The sequence below is a fragment of the Cajanus cajan genome, chromosome 7 (assembly GCF_000230855.2).
Source record: "Cajanus cajan strain Asha chromosome 7, NIPB_CcT2T_4, whole genome shotgun sequence".
NCBI lineage: Eukaryota > Viridiplantae > Streptophyta > Magnoliopsida > Fabales > Fabaceae > Cajanus > Cajanus cajan.
In genome coordinates this window covers 53,093,331-53,114,551 of record NC_138523.1, presented here as the reverse complement: position 1 = coordinate 53,114,551, position 21,221 = coordinate 53,093,331, and the positions used below count along the sequence as shown (strand labels likewise).

General features: G+C 30.2%; 2 protein-coding genes across 2 annotated transcripts; one reads left to right on the top strand and one right to left on the bottom strand.

Moving 5' to 3' along the window:
• Positions 1-3,614: 3,614 nt before the first annotated feature.
• On the bottom strand, positions 3,615-7,431 carry LOC109793217 (uncharacterized). The gene is made up of 2 exons (XM_020352683.3): positions 7,161-7,431; positions 3,615-5,385 (listed from the first exon to the last, which is right to left on the bottom strand). The coding sequence occupies exons 1-2, from the start codon at positions 7,350-7,352 to the stop codon at positions 3,991-3,993; spliced, it is 1,587 nt and encodes a 528-aa protein (XP_020208272.1). The 5' UTR covers positions 7,353-7,431; the 3' UTR covers positions 3,615-3,990.
• Positions 7,432-16,109: 8,678 nt separating this feature from the next.
• On the top strand, positions 16,110-21,091 carry HCF106 (Bacterial sec-independent translocation protein mttA/Hcf106). Its single transcript, XM_020368388.3, has 6 exons — positions 16,110-16,526; positions 16,609-16,730; positions 18,599-18,658; positions 18,750-18,882; positions 20,548-20,691; positions 20,787-21,091. The coding sequence occupies exons 1-6, from the start codon at positions 16,310-16,312 to the stop codon at positions 20,843-20,845; spliced, it is 735 nt and encodes a 244-aa protein (XP_020223977.1). The 5' UTR covers positions 16,110-16,309; the 3' UTR covers positions 20,846-21,091.
• Positions 21,092-21,221: the final 130 nt, after the last annotated feature.

Genomic DNA, 21,221 nt, shown 5'->3' with positions numbered 1-21,221 from the left:
ATTTTATTAATTATATAAATTTATATATAAAATAATTTATAATTATAAAATTTAATATATTAATAATTTATAATATTATAAAGTAATAAATTTAATAATTTATAATTTTAATAAATTATAATTTTATATATAAAATAATTTATAATTATAAAAATTAATATATTATTAATTTATACTTTTATAAAGTAATAAATTTAATAATTTATAGTTTTAATAAATTTAATAATTTATAATTTTAATAAGTTATAATATTAATAATTTATAATTTCAATAAGTTATAATATTAATAATTTATATTTTCAATAAGTTATAATTTTAATAATTTATAAATTTAAAAAAAGGGTCTTGTTTTTATATTTTATAAAAAATAAAAATTATATTTTATTTATTATATAATTTTAAAATAAAATATTATTATTATAAATAAAAAATCTGTATATAAAATAAGGTATAATTGATGGTTTTGCTTTCTGCAAATCAATTGTTCAAATGGATAAAACATTTTTATATAGCAAATACAATGGGATGCTATTGGTGGCAGTTGAGCAAGACGAGCGCAACATAATTCTCATTGCGTTTGCTGTTGTTGAAGGTGAGACAAGCAACGTATAATTTTTTTTTTCAAAAATTTAAGGCGGTATATAACATTGCAAGACAAGTTGTGCCTCATTTCGAATCGTAACGAGGCTATTAGAAGTGCATACTCCAGAAATAGAAGTGGTTGGACAGAAAACAATTTTGTCCATGTCTATTGCATTAGACATATTGTACAAAACTTCATGCGACAATTCAAAAATGCAGCACTAAAGAAAGATGTCGTTAACATGGATAATTTTATTTTTTCCTGTACTCTATATTATCATTAATATTCTTAAAACTTTCTTACTTAGTTTTCATAATTTAATTTAATAATTTTTCTTGGAGCATATAGAATGATTGAACCTATATTATTTTATTATTACAATATAATAATAGAAAATAATGCTGAAGCAGCACAATGATTGGACTGCAACCCAAGGGAAAAATGGACGCTGGCATGTGATAGTGGACGACGCTGGGGACACATGACAACAAACCTAACAAAGTCTATTAATTTATTCTTGAAGAAAATAAGAAACCTGTCAATTTGTTCCATGGTAATAACAACATACACTCGTTGTAACAAGTTCTTCGTCGAGAGAGGCAAGTAGGTGGATGCAATGATTAATGTTAGACATGTCTACTCGGAGATTGCAACTAAAACCATTCAAGATGCACAATCAAAGACAAACATTCATAGAGTCATCACCTTTGACAAATCAAGCACTAGATTTTTAGTGGAAGAAACACAACATCCGAGAGAAGTTTGACCCGCTGGGAGATTTACAGTAAGGCTAGATGAAATGTGATGTAATTGTAGCAAGTTCTAGAAAGTTCATATCCCTTGCTTACATGTATTTGTTTCATGCTTACATGTACTTGTTTCATGCTTACATGCATGCCACGACTTCGAAAGCAGCATATCTCCCATATATACCTTACAACAAGTTTCAAAGGTATAAGAAAGACAAATTGGAGAGTTCCGACACAAAGATTATTGACCTACTTACATTGACTCAACTTTGTGGCCAAATCCGGAACTCAAAAGAACTTTCAAGGATTGGCCCAAGTCTACCAGGATTAGAATAGAGATGGATATTAGAAAATAACATAATTGTGTAAAAAATTGTTCCTATTATCACACCCCTGATCACACTAGGAAGACATGTCTAAATATTGGTTATGCATTTAGTTCCCGCCACCATTATTTTTTTGTTGTTGTTGTTGTAATGAGTTTTAAGTTTGATAAATGTCATTGTTTAATTTTAATATTAACAAATATATTTAATATTAACTAACTTATTAAATTTTATCAATTCTATTTAAAAAAATTATATAAGCATAAAATTATTATTATTTTATTTAATTTATAACAATATTATTTTTCATCTTCTAACTTATAAAAATTACATAAAAATATAAATTTTATATACATAATAATATTATTTTTCATTTATAACTTATTAAAATTATAAAATTTTAATATTTTAACTTATTAAAATTTAAATTTATAAAATTATTTATTATTAAAATTATAATTAAAAATTATTAAATTATAACTTATTAAAATTATAAAATTTTAATTTTATAACTTATTAAAATTTAAGTTTATAAAATTATTTATTATTAAATTTATAACTTATTAAAATTATAAATTATTAAATTCATTAAAATTATAAATTATTAAATTTATCACTTTATATAAGTATAAATTATTATTACTATAAATTATTAATATATTAACTTTTATAATTATAAATTATTTTATATATAAATTTATAACTTTATAATATTATAAATTTATATAATTAATAAAATAATATATATATATATATATATATATATATATATATATATATATATATATATTCCGTTCGAAATTTGATTTCCGGAAAATCAAATTCCGAACGGAAACAATAATCAGTTCCATATGAGTAAATAATTTGGGAGGGGGCTCTGTTTTGGTTTTTTTTGTAAAAAAAAATTATATTAGTAAAAATTTTTCAAAATGTAGACTAAGCACTTTTGTGACTTTAGAATCCTTTTAATAATTCTCAATTTTATAAAACATTGTCTACTTCCTATAAGTATATGTGAGCATGAATAATTCACGAATCTAAATTAACTCGAACGGATTATATATTTTTTATCCATAATCCAATCCAACCTGATCACATATAAGAATAATAACAAAATCACTTTTAAACTCTTCCAACTAAAATCTAACCATGTACTTATCATTGGCGATACAATCATGTGCATGTAAAAAAGCCCGTCTTGAACAGGTTAGTTAAGTTCTTGTTTTCTTCGTGTACAGTATACTGTAACTGAATATGATATTTGGGTTGTTTTAACAGTCAGCAGAGCTTAACAGTGCTTGTTGCTTGAACTGCATACTGTTTAAGCTACAAATAAGGCTATTCACAACCATCGGAGATAAACTCAACAGAGAAGTTAAATTCTGTAGGTTGTAGAAAGCACACAGGCAACCACCTCTCATTTTGGCAATGAAAGCGTAACATTTTTCCAGTAGTAGGGAACACTATTTTTGGACCAAGAAAGAGACTACAAAACAAGGAGAAACAACAAAGACAAGTCCAACATCTAGTACATAGGCATGGCACCACAAAGGGGTCCCCTCACTCGTGCCATCAGATAAAACCACCTCATTTTCCTTTTCTTGGGGTTTACAAGAGAAATCAATTTGGAGTTTGAAGTTTGAACTAACCACCAAATGATGAGCCTGAACAACTTGTTGCAGCCTTTCAGCAGCACATTGGTTCATCGAGGCCATGCTCTAATTAGTGGCAGATGCGTACCATACTGTTCTTTTTCTTCCTCATGTCCTCTATATCTTTTCGGGTGCAAATTGTGTTAGCTGAAAGTCGAACTTCTCCATCCCACCATTAATTAACGGGTACAAATATTTTGGGTAAACATGTAGAAACAGCTGTATGTGGGGAAACTGCACATGAAACTATTGCAGAGCATGCAACTAGGACCTCCACAAAAATGCTAGTTTTCAATAACCTCAGTGCAAAAGAAATTATTTTTATATTATTATTGAATATTAAATGTCAAAACAATCCACAATACAAATACCTGTACCTCACTATTTCTGTATACTTGCAACTAAGGTAATGCTCTATCAGAATTTAGAATCCATTTTACTTGTCCCTTCCAACTTTGCCCCTTAAATAATCTACTTTGGATTTTAAGGGACTAATACAACGGTTGTCTCACCTATGTCCCTCACTTACCTATGCATTTACTGCCATTTTCCCCATGGCTTAATAAACTGCACTAAGAAAGGTGTCTTAAGATATTCATTTAGTATGCTAATGGTTCTGCAATGGAAAGCCTTCTGTTCCAAACCATACAGGTCAAGTTGTAATGCAATGAACTAAATCTTTAAATGATTTCTGACTGTAGCATTGGGAAGAAAGCCCAACTGTTGCTTGATCTACCTTCCTTACCAACAATCTTCTTGTTAGTCCACCATTCGGAGCTATTGGTAGGATTATCAGAAACAACACCTTTTCTGTTGTCAAAGTTAAATTCTTTGGAAGAATTAAAAGAGTGATGCCTTCGACAGCACTGCTCCTCTCCTTCTCCAGGAGAATTGCTAGGCTTATCATTTGAATTTTTCCTTGAACACAAATCGCAACAACTACTGCAGTTCTTTTGTATCCATTCTCTGTCAACAGGGTCTTCAGCCAGTGTACCCTGAGAAGACCCTGACATGTTTCCATGCAATGAAGACCCTGATTTATTTGCAAGACATCGTGCAACATCCTCCCCAGTTAATTCGAATGAAACTCTGTGATTGACTAATGCTGCATTTGGTTGACATTCATTCTCTGAATTCGCAACAGATATCTGTTTTCCAACATAGATGTCATTTCTAGCAGGTGGCGCCATACCATCTGGTGTCAAAGACCCAGAACCCAACCTTGAGTCTTGACACAAACCATCAGGTGTCAAACACCCAGAGCCTGGTTGCGAAGCTAACTTATTAGCATCAGGTGTCAAAGATCCTGAGCCAAGTCTTGAACCTTGACCTGCACTGTCTGGTGTCAAAGATCCAGATCCAAGCCTTGAATTCCATTTACGTGTCAAGAAGTGTTCAAATCCCAAGAGCTTTGATGCTTCCCCTTTGTGGAATTCAAGAACTGGGTGTCTGTCAGGGAAAGGAGTAGAACTGCCAGAAGTGGAAATGATTGATCCAGGTGATATGAGTTGAGTGCCAGGACTTCCTGGATACTGTTGGTATAGCTGAAACTCGTAATTGGATAATGGAAACTTCTGATTTGTACCGTTATTTTTACAATCCCGGTCTAGAGAAGATGCCAACAATTGAGCAAATGGCACCTCAGGGGATGAAGGTGTAGTCAGCTGCAAAGATTCAGGAGGTGGAGTGAAAGGAGTAGATGGTTCAGTTGTGAAGTTAGAAAATACAGGTGGTGAGACTAACTGGGTCTCATAGGCATAAGGGCCTATGGCAAAAATGGATGAAGGTCCACCAGAAGCACTGACGGTGAGAGAACTGAGAGAGAATAATCCAACAGGTGATTGTGTAGCAGATGGAGGATCAGACTGGAGAAAAGATGCAGGTGAAGAGGGAGGGACAATGAATGGCATTACAATGGCAGTTGAAGGATTTGGTGCAACAGTAGCAGGATGAGATCCAACTGGGACTATTGGCTCAACAGGTTCAGGAACAAGGACAGCGTTGCTAATTCTCTTGCTGTTTTTATGAGGTCCAAAACACCAATATAAGCTCCAGCAGCTTCCCCAACGTTTTTTCTGCAGTTAATGAAGAAACAAAATTAGAAGTTGAAACCAAATAAAAACACTAATTCATTTGTCAATAGGATAATGTAATCTAAATTTTTAAACAGGGCTAAGATACATTCTTTTGCTGTTAAATGTTGATTTTTTTCATTAAACATCGAGTTTGAAAAACTTGTATCGTTCCAAGTTAAATGATCCTTTCATGAAAGGTCTTTCCTTTAAATATAGACCCTAGGTGAAATGACTCCAATCCATTGCAAGTTAAAGAAGAGTTTTTTTTTTTTATAAAAAAAGGATACTTTAGAAACACAATTAAAAATAGTACCTAAATAACAAAAGAGAAGACATTGCACAGATAAAGAAATATCAAAAAAAAAAAAATAATTTTATGATAGCAAACCAACATACACTAGAGTAATCTAAAACTTGTCACAATGTCACCTTCTACACATTGCTATAGTACCTAAATGCATATCACTAAAACATTGTAAGAAAAACCATGGGAATATGTTCTTTTCCCTATGTCCGTCAAAGTATCAAGCATATTGACTAATAAATACCAGGCATTGCATATACACCAGTATCAAAGGATCAATAAGCATCCCAAACCCAGGTGTGAACAACCATCTTCTGACAGTATATCAGTAAAACATCAGCAGATGTTAGAAGGAAAAAGGGATAAATAGCACGGGGAAAAGCATGGCTTGAAGCCTTGAATAAAAAGAACATCCCCATATCAGCCAATGACAACCGTAAATTTCATCCCATCCCATTCTGCGATGCTAAATAACCTAAATTCAAACCCATTTTAAAGCACCACAAGGAAGACTATGACTGCCAATTTCAAATATAAACTCAATTCACCTATCTCTATTGGTTTTCCAAACGTAAGTTTCAGAGAACTAACAAGAAACCACAGCCATAAGGCTGAGAAAGCTTACTGGATGTGCATCAAAGGCTTAAACATGTATAGATAGCACATAGCAGTCAGTCCCAAGTAATCACTATTGACCATGGTTTTATAATCTGTCTTAAAATAAAGAACTTGTTTAGATACAAGTTTATAAATGTTTTTAAAATCTTCTCTATCAGAAAATACTCTTTATTTCTAATAAAATGCACTTTTGTATCTAAACATGTTCTAAGTCATATTCATGACACAATCTCCAAAATTAAATTCAAAATCTTCAGCAAAGGCAAGGTAAAAAAAACTCGTGGAAGTAATTTTATACGTTTATACTTTATACTACCAAGTTGCAGATCAAAAGGTCACAGTGTCAAATCAACTTCAAGCAGAGCACAAGTCATAACAATACTAAGTACCAATTGAACTAAACAGAGATACTACAATTATGTAAGATACATGTGGCAAACTAACTAGATTGAGGTCCTCCTCAAACACATTGAAAAACCAAGCTGTTCAAAGTGAAATTAAAGTTACCAGGATTCATAATTAGATGGCAAAAAAGGCACACATTAATATCCTACTTTTTGAGAAGCACAAAGAAAGAAAAAAAAAAACTACAAAACTTAAAAAAAGAAAAAAGGTAAATAAAATTTCGACGCCAGCACCAAGTCAACGAAGACTAAACGTTCCTTCGGTTGATTCACCAGTATGGAAATTGGAAAGTGAAAAAAGAGAACACAAAGCCCAAGATCTCAATTTGCACGCCATTTCTCGGTAACCGAACTAGGCAGAAAAATGAAACGCGAAACAAAACAAATTAGCAACGTGCACTTAATACACAGGATGCACGTGTGAGGAGAATAGTAAGAGAGAGAGAGACCGGCACGGTGGTGGTGGGTTGGATTCTGGATTCGGCGTTGACGATGGCGGAGGCGGCGGCATTGACGGTGTCGACGGTGTTGATAAGGGTTCCCATGGGAAATGGAAGTTCCGGCGAAGGGGTTTTGGAGAAATAAGAAGTAATGTAATGATGCCAATGCCATGGAATGGAACATCCAACTCTCTCTTTCATCGGATCGAATAATGGTTAATGGACACCACGTCCATTCTGCGTCATAAATTCTCCATAAATTAATTCATTTTCATTTTTCACCTATCAAATTCTATTCTCAAATCTCATTTAATTCTAACTCACCACCATTCAGATATACCAGGGACAAAATTTAAACTATTATTTATAATATTTCTTAATTTTAAATTTTTATTAATAGTAATTTTTTATTCATCCAAAATGTATTTTTTTTATATTATTAGTGTATAATTAAAAATTATAATAAATAAATATTTTAAGCATGTAAATTATATATTAAATAATACAAATGATTTTTTTAGTTTCTTTATTGTAAAATGTTATATTATTAAATATTACAGTGACAGGACAATATTAAAATTTAGTAATGACTGATATATTTTTTATTTTAAAATAAATGATCAAAATTACATATTAATAAAAATAAAATATAACTTAATTGTTATTTGTTTTACGTGAAAGAAAGTTGGCCATTGGTGATGATTGAGAATTGAGATAGAGTGAGAATCTTTCTTTATATTTTGAATCTAGGTAGTGGCTAAGTATGAAGAAAAACATCTTAGGTGATGTTTGAAAGAAAAAGAAAATGTCTATCTCCAATCTCCATTAAAATGACAGAAAGGGTCCTTAGGTGAGTGCACGTGTGCAGGTCCACTTGTATTTTTTGTGACAATTAAATAGGAATGGGTTTTCATACTTTGCCCTCGTGTGAGTGTGTGAGATTGTGACCCACCCTTAAAGCATATCCCTTTATTTTTAGCTTCACTTCTTTCTTTCATCTTTATCATCTAATCTTCCCCCACTCCCTTTTCTTCTTCTTTCTTTTCTCTCTATCTCTAAACTCAATATTTACTACAAGCAGCAACTTTTACTAACATAATCTCCGACGTCAAAAAGGTTATGGACTATAATTCAACTTATCATATTATATATTCATGCATATGATTAGCCTCAAGTTATCATCGGTAAATAGACAGATGAAAAGGTGTTTAAAAGAAAAGGAATGATCTCTTAAGTTCCTGTGTTTTTTTTTTTTGTTCTTCACTTTTATCTATGATTTTATGAGATTTTTTTATTTTTAGTTTTGTGAAATTATGATAAACTTTTATTTGATACGTCATTTCATACTTGTAATTAAACAGTGTACAAATAAAATAATTTGAACATATATAACTACCTACATGCTTAATCAATATTATATGTGTAAATATAAAAGTAATATGAATTATTATGTGTATATAGTGACTATTTTTTAATATTAAAATAATATTTGATTAATAAAAAATATATTTTGTATATAACATAAATTAATTCTTAATTATTAATTTTAAAACACTATGTGAATCATGTTTAAGATAATATATATATATATATATATATATTAAAATTTATATTAACAGAAATTTCTTATTATTTAATTTTATAGTTTTTTATTCTAGTAATGTATGATCATTACGTTTTTATAAAATACAGAGAATAAAATTAAAATATAAGAAACCATAGAAAATTTTAGGTTAATTGTTTGTCCATCCCTTCTAATAATAACTTTTTGACCTCTTTCTGATATATTTTTTTGTTTTCACATAAAGATGGGGAGTAATAAATTCCATTTTATATGCTTCACTTTATAGATTTGCTTTTGAAGTGATAAAAGGAAGAGAAAGGAAGGAAAAAGATGAAGAGGAAAAGCTACCTTTATTCACTAAGCGGTTTCGCTGATTCGTGGGTCCGTTAGGAGATGGAAACTACCCATTACTCCACGAAATGCTTCTCGTATAATGTGATTGCACTATCTAAAGCTGTGAAAATGGACCGAGGCTTGTGAGCTAATTTGGTCCACCTCAAAAATGAGTTAGATTAGATAAAAAATAAATAAAAAATTTATAGTAAGTAGGTATATTTAAATTCGGCTCATTTTTATCTGGCTCACCACGGGTCAGCCCGGGTAGGTCGAGCAGCCCACCAATTTTTTTTCTTGTAATGAAAATTTAATTATGATTTGTAGTTAATTTTGTATGATAGGATATTAAAAAAAATTATTTTGAACTTTTATCATAATTTGTATTTAAGTTTGTATGATGAGTTATGACTTATGACTATTAATAATGTTAATTTTATGACTATTATGTTAATTTATAATTAATTTTAAATTTTAAATTTTGTTGATAATATTTTAAAATTTTTGGTAAGTTGGCTCGTATAACCCACCAACTCGTGGTGGGCTGGGTCGGGTCATAAAAATTTTGAAAAAATTAAAAGTGGGCAAGACTGGGTTGACCCGGTTTTAAAATAGGTCAAGGTGAGTCATCTCACATGGCCGAACTGACCCGTTTTGACAGCTCTAGGCTTCTATAAAAGTTAAGTTCCTTCGAAAGTTAACCAAATATCAAAACTTGTTGTAATAAGTAATTCAATGATTGTATTTTTTTAACTAAGGAATGAGTTTAATTTTTATATATATATATAAAATCATGTCTACAAGTATTATTTTAGTTTTGGTAGAAGAGGATTATGTCTCCTAATTGTTAAAAAAAAAAGGTTATAATTTGGTAATGGTTCATCTAAACATTTGAATATGCCAAAGAAAACCATTCTAGGCAATGGAGAATTAAATATTTGTTTCTACAATCAATATCGGTCCTTTAATGCACGTAGGCTTTTTGCCATCATTATATAAACACACGTGCATAATTAATAAGATTAAGTTAATGGGCATAAAGTAAAGATCACTATTAAAAAAATTAAATTAAAAGAATAAGATATGACTTAATATAAAAGACTAAGTCAATCAAATTAAATTAAGTAAAATATTTTTTATTTAATAAAACTAAAATAATTTTTAAAATTTAATTAAATAAATATATTATTTTGAAATATAAAATGGTATATACAAGAAGTGTTATAGAGTAATAGATTTGACATACATGAACCTAAATCCTCTATTAGAATGTATATGGAGTTTCTTTAGATATAGGCTAAAAGTATTATTTTTATTAAAAAATTTCAAAAATACTTTTATGTTGGTATTCAAACAAACTTACTTATATATATATATATATACTATATAACACCTCTGCATTGTATAGGTATATATATAAATGAATTATTATTAATTAATATATCTATTTTATTGCTTATATATATAATTAAAAAAATTGATTTTGTTATAAAATAATGTGATGTAAGTACTTTATGTGTTTTCTTTATGAAATGATTAATTTAATTAATATAAATAAATATTTATGAGTTAATATAAATAATCTAAAATATCACATAAGAAGTAATTTATTGTATAACTTTTAATTAAGAAAATAATGTGTTTCAAAAAATTTATTTAGATTTATATATAGATGGGAATATAACAAATAATAAATGAATAATTTGTCTAAACAATGTTTTTAGACACCAATATAATTTCTTGATTGGTAAAATAGTTGGAGTATTTAAATATTGGAATCTTATATCAAACATCTAAAGAATTTTTCTTTTCCATCAATATTTTTAGAATTAGAGAAACAGAAAGAAAGAGTTATTTGGAGAAAAGTTCGTTGTTATTAATCATTCATTTAAAAAATGTTGAAATATTATTGTTATCAATCTCCGTTTTTATTTAATAACAAACTTGTGTTAAAACCTTCCCACATCCCACTCTTAAAGCGACATGATATATGAAAATATAACAATATGAAAACAACTTAAATGATTGCAATTATTTTTTGAGAAGTTCAAAAACATAGTCTATAATACTTCATTTTTCAAAAGATAGATATCTAGGTTGGACATTCCGGATTTTGCAAAATCACCCTTTTTGTAAAGTTTCTCCCCAACATCACCCAAAACATAAAATACTTCATTCTTTCTTGATTGTTCTTTCCATCTTCCTCAACTAACATTCCATGTATCCATAATTTTCCAGCTCCCGTCGTTAAACCCTTCAGTTTTCTCACACACCGTATGTTTACCCTAAACTGTGTATATATAAGGAATTTCCCCACCACATGTGAAAACAATTTCAAATTCAAAATTTAAATCTCACCGCATGCATACAGTACAATGTACATACACTTTCTTTATCCAAAAAAATTCCATTATGGTGGTCCAAAATGGGAATTGTAGATTTGCAACCATATCCTATGCTTTCCCTTATGTAATTTTGGTTTGTAGAAGCAACAAAAGTTATTCACCTACGGCTACTTGGTCTGGGGACCAAACAACACTAAACTTCCCATTTTGCATGTCAACCAAAATGTAAACAGCGATACAGAAAATCAAACAAGTAAAAACCACTTTTTTTATGTTTAAAATTTAAATCCAAAGTGTCTGCTGAGGAGGCATAATGCATATGGGGAAGCATAAAATCCAATTGGGTAGACCCATTTGTTTTCACATGTTTAACGATTTGAACTTGGATTTGTGAAGATCCTCTTTTTTTTCTTTCCAACAAAAAACACAGTTAATAATTTTTTTAATGTAATATGCTATAAATGGTTCACTTGTAAAAGTTGATTTTTGGTTGGGTTGTTACTGTAATTACACGTGTTAAATCGTTAAAATTTATTTTATTTAATAACTTTAATTTTATATTAAATTTTAACAATTTAATTATTAAATTAAAGTTTCTTAATACATAGATCAAGTTTACAAATTTTAAAAAAATATTTAATATTTTATTTTATTAATCAAACTGAAGAATGAAAATAAAAATATTTTATACATTGATTTGAATTAATGAAATGGTGTAGCAATTACTTTTAAATTTTTTTATAAAATTTTATAGACTTGATATATGTATTAAAAATATTTAACTTAATAATTAAATCGTTGAGATTTATATAGAAATTAAATTATTAAATAAAATAAATTTAAGTAAATTTACTCTATAAGTAAATAGATCTTTTCTCAAATATATATATATATATATATATATATTAATTATTATTTTCCTCTTATTATTTCATAAGGTTTGAAAAATTGTTGAAACACATCAAACGATCATTCAACGTGAAAATTCTAATTTTTTCCTTCTCTATTTAATGTTTTAGGACAAGTAAATTGTAATCTGAGATGCTTCAAATGGATTCTCAAACATGCTAATAATCTATCTCTTAAAAAAAAAATCCTTTCATTATTTTTTCCTTTTCAATATTTGTTTCTACATTTATTTTGTGTGTTAGAGAAGAGAATAAGATTTAATTTAGAAAATGAGGATGAAGAAAGATAAATCATCCGCTAACGAGATTTAGTTTAATTAATTAAACTGCATATAAGTTATTGTAAGATAAATCCTATACCAAAGAGATTTAATTTAATTAGTTGAACAATATATAAGTTATTATAGTTTTTATATTATCAAATTTCATTAGATATGTGTGTGTCAAATTTGGAAATAATATATACACATTAGATATAACATAATGCAAAATCAAATGCACTTTCACACATTTATAATGATTGCGTTTAGGTTTTGCGTAATCCAACAAAAAAAATTTTGTATGGTTTATGTTTAAGAATATTACATATTCATAATTCTTGGCAATTTTTGTATGGCAGGTAGTCATACATTTTAATTTGCTTAAGTTGATAAAAATTAATTGTATGTGATATTAAGATTAATTAATCAACATTCATTGATTCAATTAGTGTTATTATTAGTCATTAAGTCTTAATGTTTTGAGTTTGAATTTTAGATTTGATAAAAAAATAATGTTGAAAGAGATAATCTTAATATAATCAAAATTTTGAAAGAGATTAATCCAAATGAAGCTTGAAGATACTCTCATTAATTCCATAGTAAAAAAGAAATATTAAGATTGAGCAAAATAATCATAAAATAATTTCTCTTACCCAGTGATCTTGGATATTTTTGTTTGTCATGCTTATTCTGTAACATATTCAATTATTGTTTATTTGGTCTTATGAGCATCACCTTTGATCAGTTGATGTATCAAAAAACTGCGCAAATCGGAAGTGATGGGCCTTCAAAGCCATGTTTAGCAGCCCAATCTTCAGCGTGGATCAGGTTGAGAAGACATGTTCGCCCATAAGGCCCAAGACTGCGTTGAGTCATAGTAAAAAAGAAGGTTAAAAACCTCTTTTGGTCCTTGATAATATATATTTTTTTAATTTAGTCTTACTTTAATTTTAGGTCTCAATTTGGTCTCTAATAATTTAAATCATTGCAATTTGAAACTTCCGTCTAAATGATTTAAACGGGATTAACTCTTGCTGACGTGGATGTTAGGTAGATACATAGGTGGATGTCAAATGTCATGAATACACCTGGAACCAGAACGGCCCGTTTTGAAACCAGAACAGCCCGTTCTGAATGCACATATTATGTGTTAATTTTACAACTGGAATACGCCGTTCCAAATGCAAATTTAACACAACATGAGTGCAGCAGAACGGCCCGTTCTGGTTTCAGAACGGGTCGTTCTGCTGTTAGAACAGACCGTTCTGCATTCAGAATGGCCCGTTCTAGAACGTCAATTTCATGCTTTTTATTGTATTTTTTTTATTATACCTATATTAATAAAAATATAATAAATAAAAAATACAATAAAATAATATTCATTTGTGAATAAAATTAAAAAAAAAAATCAAATAAGATAAGACCTTCCAAAATCCTTATTTGATTTGAACTTATCCAGTTCAAAATCTTGACTAAAATGGCGCAATGTGATTCAAAAATTGAAAATAAAAATTCATAATATACCATAAATTCAAAGACAGAAACATGGTTCAGAAATTGAAAACAAAAATTCAGAACATAACATATACTAAAAAAGTTCAAAGAAATTATTGAGAAAGGAAATCATCTGGGTAACGCTAAAGGAAAACCCTAAACCACAAAAATTCAGGTTGTACCTCCTCAAGAACATGTTGTTATTGTTGGGGTACATCGTTAATGACTTCAAGGGGAAATACCGTTTCGTTTCATCCTTGACTGTATAGCCCAAATGTTTAGTAATTGAAGTTATCAATCCCCATTAACAATATTACCAAATCTAGTATTTGAAATGCTTGTACTTTGATTTTTTTTTCACGAAAATCTGGAACCAGAACGAGCCGTTCTGGTTCCAGGTGTATTCAAGTATTTTGGGATCCACCTACGTAGCATTTACGTGGCATCCACGTGGTCACCAGTTAACTCCGTTTAAATCATTTAGACGGAAGTCCCAAATTACATTGATTTAAATTATTGAGGACCAAATTGAGACCTAAAATTAAAGTGAGACTAAATTAAAAAATATATATATTATAAGGAATCAAAAGAGGTATCTAACAAAAAAAAAAAGAAGAACTATTTGATTAAAATTATTAAAAAGAAAATTGTAAATAGTATCCTCTGACATTTGATTGGAGTATTATTTGCTGACATTTATAAATAAAAAAATCACAAATTAGCATGCGTGTTTGTTTTGGAAATTAAAACATTAGTTGCGAGCAAGTTTTGTGAGAAAAACATTTTTCCTTTTTCTCTTAAAGACTCAATTTTAAATGACATAATTTAGTTTAAAAGTATTTTATTTTAGTCAGAAAAAGTTGCGAATGTCAAGATTTAGCTAAATATAAACACTTAAATTTTATCTTCTAGCTAATTTAAATATATAATTGAATAATATAAATTATATTTTTGAATGAAACTATACTTTGCCAATCAAAATTGTCTTGTAAATGCAATTTTATTTAATCTTTCATTTGACTTGCTCTTGCATTTTCTACTTATATACACACACCCGTAAAAGAAAAACTAACATCGAATATCAAATTTAATCCCTGTATAATTTTAACATTCTATAAATTCTAAATTTTGTTAATCTAACTACTATATTGAAATTTCCCATGAAGTAAATTAAGGACGTATTTAGATAAATAAATTAATTTAATACTAATAGAATATTATTCGTCATTTTTTTTTCTTCTCGTAAGTTCAATTTTGAAACTTATTAAAATAAATTAAAACAATTAAGATTGTCATAAGTTACTTTTATGAGTTCAAATAAAATTTTCCAAACACTTCTTTCATATACATCACACCCACATATATAATTTTCAAACTTTTCCAAAATTATAGAGAAAGAAGGTAGAATATTTTTTTTTCAAATAGTTAATAAATATTTATTTAAAAAATTATACTACTATTTGTAAATATATGTAAGATATAAAATAATATTCTATTAATGAAAAACAAGTATAGAGAAAAAGTAATTTTAAGAAAATGGTAAATTGTGATAACAAAGAAAAATTTAAAAAAATAAAAGAATTTTTTATTAAAAAATTAAGATGTACAAAGACTTTTAAGTTTTTCAATTTTTAAATATTATAACTAATTTAGTTATAAGATATTATTTCAATAATAATTGATAAACGTTGATGGAAAAATTAAGCCTTGATCAGATTAATTGAAGAGATGAAATATTTTCTTTAATTAAAGATAAAAAAAACTAATAATTTAATTAATATAAAAGTTTATAACTCCCTGTATTAAAATGAAGAAAGACATGTTATTAAATGATAAAGAAAATACATTTTGACTTGATTTTCTTTTTGAAATAAAAACCAAATTTACAATATAAAAAACGAATATTTTCTTAAATCCTTGCAGCAAAAATAAGATAATCTTCTTTACATAGACAAGATTTTAGGAAAAAGTAGAAGAAAATCTCCAAATTAATAAGCTCAATTGATAACACTGAGTGTGAGAAATTTTATGAATTCATGCAGCGAAAATTAGATATTTTTCATTACAAAGACAAGATTTTGGGAAAATTAGAAAGAAAACCCCCAAATTGATAAACCCCAGTTGATAACAAGAACACTTTTGATTTGACCATTGAATTGGAGATAGGATTGTTTGTGCGGGCCAAGGTTGAGGCATTCATCTTTCCATATTCATCAAAGTCTTCAAAAAAAAAAAAAATTACACTGTCTTAGAAATGACACGATCCTTGGCAATGGCTTCTTCATCAATGTTATGTCCGAGGCTGGGGAATTGTGCAGTGTCACCATCCTCTTCTATTACTTCACATACAAAAATCCAATCTTTTCAGCTCTCTCCAATGTTCTCTCCACTGGGTCGAGGCCTTTTCTCACCTTGGAGTGGTTTAAAGCATCTGGGCATCTCAACTAGACCAAAGCCCCTTTTTCCCATAGGTAACTAAACAATCAATGTCTCGTGTAGGGCTGTTTACTCATTTTGGATTTTCATGGTTGAGCTCATTATGGTCGTTTGCAGATAGAAAGGGAGGGTGTAAGGGTAAAGTGGTTTATGCTTCTCTCTTTGGAGTTGGAGCCCCTGAAGCTCTGGTCATTGGGGTCGTTGCTTTGTTGGTTTTTGGTCCTAAAGGTCTTGCTGAGGTGAGTTTGATTGATGTGTGTCTATGCAACTCTTGCTCTATGTCATTCTTGTGTTCAAAGAATTTTGCATGCCTTTTGCGTAGGCTATTGTCGAGATAAAAACACTTTGCAACCACGATTTTGGTCGAAATGTCCAGGTTTCTAGGGTTTCTGTGACTACATCAACCACATTTGTCTGCAATTTTCTACAAATAGCGAGAATCGTGACAAAACTGCGACCACAACAATAATTTAAAACCATGATTCTCGTTTGATGTGTTTTGCAGTATGCCAACTTGTAAAAAGTATGACTATTATGATTAAGTAAATTTTTTAAATGAATTTCTATCATCTTATTTTTTATGTTAATTATTTCTTATTGTTATGGAATTAGTGTGGTTCTAATTGCTTCAGCTGTTGAATGGATGCTGAAGAATAGTTTTAATAAAGGCTTGGAGGGTGGATAAACTAAAAGCTGTCTAGAATGGTTTTAAACACATCAAGCTCATATCTTTACTTGAAATAGACGTTGGAAAGTCTACCAATTTTAGAGTGTCTAAACTCCAAACTGACAAAACATTAATAGTTAGTGAACTTCTGAAAGAAGTTTTTCTTTGGCTTATCAAATGTCGATACTCTGAATCAACACAGACAGAAACATTGATTATTTTTCTAGTTGATTATTTTTATATCAAAGTTGCATTCTTGTGCTAGAGAAATAATAATATATTGGTAACTTTTGTTCAGACTAGTACATTGATATTTACTGCTTCTGTGGTTTACACAAGAGTTTCTTACGTAGGTTTAAGTGATCAAGAATCAACCCTCCAGTTATTTAGGAATTTGTCTTGTTATATACTACATATTAATTCTTAAGTACAAGAGCTAAACCTCAAAGAAGCCAAATATTAGCTAGATGGTGATGGAAATAATCACCTGTAACATTCATCTAATCTGCTTGAAGTTAATGTTTTTCACGTTTATATTTGAATCAAACTACTTAATTTCTTTTTCTTATCATTGAGCATCAGAGAAAGGGGATGCATGATTACGAACCTGCTCTAGTTTTTTATTCATCTTAAACATCATTCAGTTGAACTAATGGGAGATAGATGTACTTAAGCTCAATCTTTGTTGATAATATTTATAACACATGTTCTGCAATGCAGATAGCCAAAAGTTTTTTTTTTCAAAAGTAGTTCATCATTGTGAATACAATAGCATATAGAGGACTTGAAGAATCCTGTAGTCTCGTGTTTTGTAATTGGAGGTTAACATTGGCCACTGCACCATACCTATCAATTAAAACGTGCACAAAGTTGATAATAATTGAGCTATCTGTCGGCGTCTGTGGTGCCCTTGTTTCTTGAATAAAAAGTGTCCAAGTTACTAATCAGTAGAAAGGGGTTTACATAAGTAGAATAGTCAAGAAATGCATGACAGTACTATTCCAGATGATGATATTTCCCAAGGTCCGACATTCCTTTGTCCAAGTTACTGGAGATGTCTACACCTTTGTGTTTTGACTTTATGGGACAGAACAGGCATCCTTCTCATGTAGTTAACAAGAACTGTGGAGTTTACAATAAAAGATAATATGTTGCACCACATACTTGCCTTGCTTGAGAAAATTTCACAGGAAAGCTGTTTAAGTTCCCTGCCACTCAAGTTACAAAAATTGTCTACATTTGAATACATATTTGAATGAAATTAACTTCAGACAGTTGGAGTTCTGTTATTCACTGGAGAGGCACTCTGAGCCTTATGAGATACATTATTTATGATATTTTGCAAAATCTTTGTTGTTGTTCGTGATGATGGTGATCTTTTTTCATTTTTTCCTTTTCTTTTCTTGACATCCTGCTCCTTGATTGAGTTCCTGAATGCAGGTTGCTCGAAATCTGGGAAAAACATTGCGTACATTTCAACCCACCATTAGAGAGCTTCAGGTAGGTGATAAATACTTGAGAGCAAATTTTTTATGCCGAATCCACTACATAGATGCTTTGACGTTATTGCTTTCCATTTTCCCTCCTTTAGGATGTTTCAAGGGAATTTAAGAGTACACTTGAACGGGAGATTGGTCTTGATGACAATTTAAGTCCAACCCAGAATCCATACAATTCCAACAATCGCAATAGCACATCAACTTCATCATCCACTGTTGACCCAAGTGAGTAATCCAGTATCACTTATTTATTTATTTATTTAAATTTTACTTGCTATGCAATTTAGAAGTATCAAATCTGGACAGGTTATTTTAACCTTATACAATGTCGGATTTGGTCTAATTGGAGTCCCATCTTATGCATTTGCTATCAATTAAAATCACTTAACTATGACTACAATTATGTTAATCTACCAGATCAGCTATCGAAGGAGATTTTGGAAATTAATAGGAACAAGAAAATATAATTGATGCAAGTGAATAAAAAACCAGAGAACCTGGATGTGCATATTCTGGAATTTTCTTTGAATACAAGAACTGAAATGAAAATTGCAAGAAAAAATAATAAAACTCCACCCACCCTACCTTATGAGAGGCCTACCCCAATTCTTCACTCATTTATCTCACTCCCTGTGTATCCTAGGTGACACTATTCACCTATGCTCTTTCTCCATGAGATTCATGTGACATAGGATGTTAGCTAGTGCTGTTGCTACTCATGTAGCTTCTTCCTAATAGGCGGGTTGCTATCAGCATTCCTCAGTAAAAGGCAAATTACTGTATGCATAGTCTGTTCTTCACAAGAATAAATATTCTTCTCATAAAAGAAAAATGAAAAAAGGGAACTTGCTCTTGCATGCAAAGTGGAACAATTAAATAGCTGAATTGGTATCTGCTCTAGCCTTTGCCAAGGGGCTGTAGCTACAGGGTTCAATCTCTTGCACCCACTTTCCCCATTTCCCTTAGGACCATTAGGAAGCAAAATCATGCAACTAACAGTTCTAAATGAAGAAATCAGATCTTAATAGTTGACAAAATGTTTCAGCAACTTACTGTGGACTGTCAACTTAAAGTTTATATAGCATTTGGGTCCTCCCTTTGTTAACTATAATACTAGATCATTTGAATTGTTAACACAATGATTCCTGAAGTTAGAGCAGCTGTTTTAAACGAATGTGTGTCTGGAAGGTTTATGATTGTCTAGGTAGGTTTGAGATTATCTCCCTTTTAGATTCTTAACGTCAACTTCAGTATAGGTAACACTACTGTAGCACGGTAAAAATAGCTTTCCCTTTAGATTCATGTTAGTCAGTGAGTATAGACAAAGAAGAAGATTAACAGAATCTGTTTGTGAACTTCAGTTAGTCTGCTGATATTTACTTTTGGACTGTCAGATTGCATCTTTTACAAACTTCTGTCACCGCTAGCATGGTCCAAAATGCTGGCACATATAGACTCATTTCTTAGATGGAATATTCACATTTATAGGTTCTCTAATTGATTAGCATTAATCTGGGAGAGCGAACTATTACTCTGTAGTCTGTAGTCCATACAGTAGCTAAATTTTCTTGTTCAAAAATTTCTTTCTGAGAAAAAACTGCACTTTGTTAGTAAGATCCTGCATGTATTTTTTAATAAATATAACTTCCGGGAAGCAAATGAAGCATTGTGATAATCGCATAAACACGGAGAAGAGTTTTGTCAGAAGACGTGTTATGCCAAGTATTAATTCATCGGTTTAGCCACATCACCTGCAATGTTAATAAATGATAATTATTTCTGCCCTTAGTGAAGGCATTCTATCTCATGGTTGCTTTTATAGTATTGTCAAATTGCCAATATACATGCTAGATGTCACATCAGAATTTGATCATATCTCTGATAATGCAGATGGTACGCCGGATCCAATTAAAGCATACAGCTCTGAGGACTATCTTAAGATTACAGAGGAGCAACTTAAGGCATCTGCTGCACAACAGCAAGGGCAAACACCTCCTAAGGAAGGCGAGATTGAACCTCAAATCCAGCCTCCTGGTTAGTATTTTTGTTGGAACTTTTCTTTGTTTTTCTCTCCCTCTTTTCACCCTCCTTTTTCTTCCCTTTACTTGGCTTACTATTGATGTCAACAGCTACTACTGTGCCTCCACCTCAGAAGCCAGAAAGTGAGAATTTGCCTCTGGATTCATAGGGATAGGGAGTTGAAAGTCACTTGTCCAATAGCACTTCAATGCTCGGAATGTGGGCACTACTATTGGCATAAGTTATGGGAATGGTCACGCAATTTTGTAACCGGGTAGTCATTAGAATTATGTAAAAAGTAAAGAAGAAAACCAACACGTATTGTGTTCCTAAATTTGTTGTAGTTAATGATTTATTGATGCTGATTATCTGCCCTCCTTTTACATCAATAAATATGATCATCTGCATTCAGGAATTGCTACGGTACACGTTAGTCGTTTAATTAATGAGTAGCTATGGTTTCTGACAAGTTATCGGGCATTTATTTGCCCAAGGAATTTCCCATTACCCATCAGAACCGTAATTTAACCAGTATGCTTTTGAGC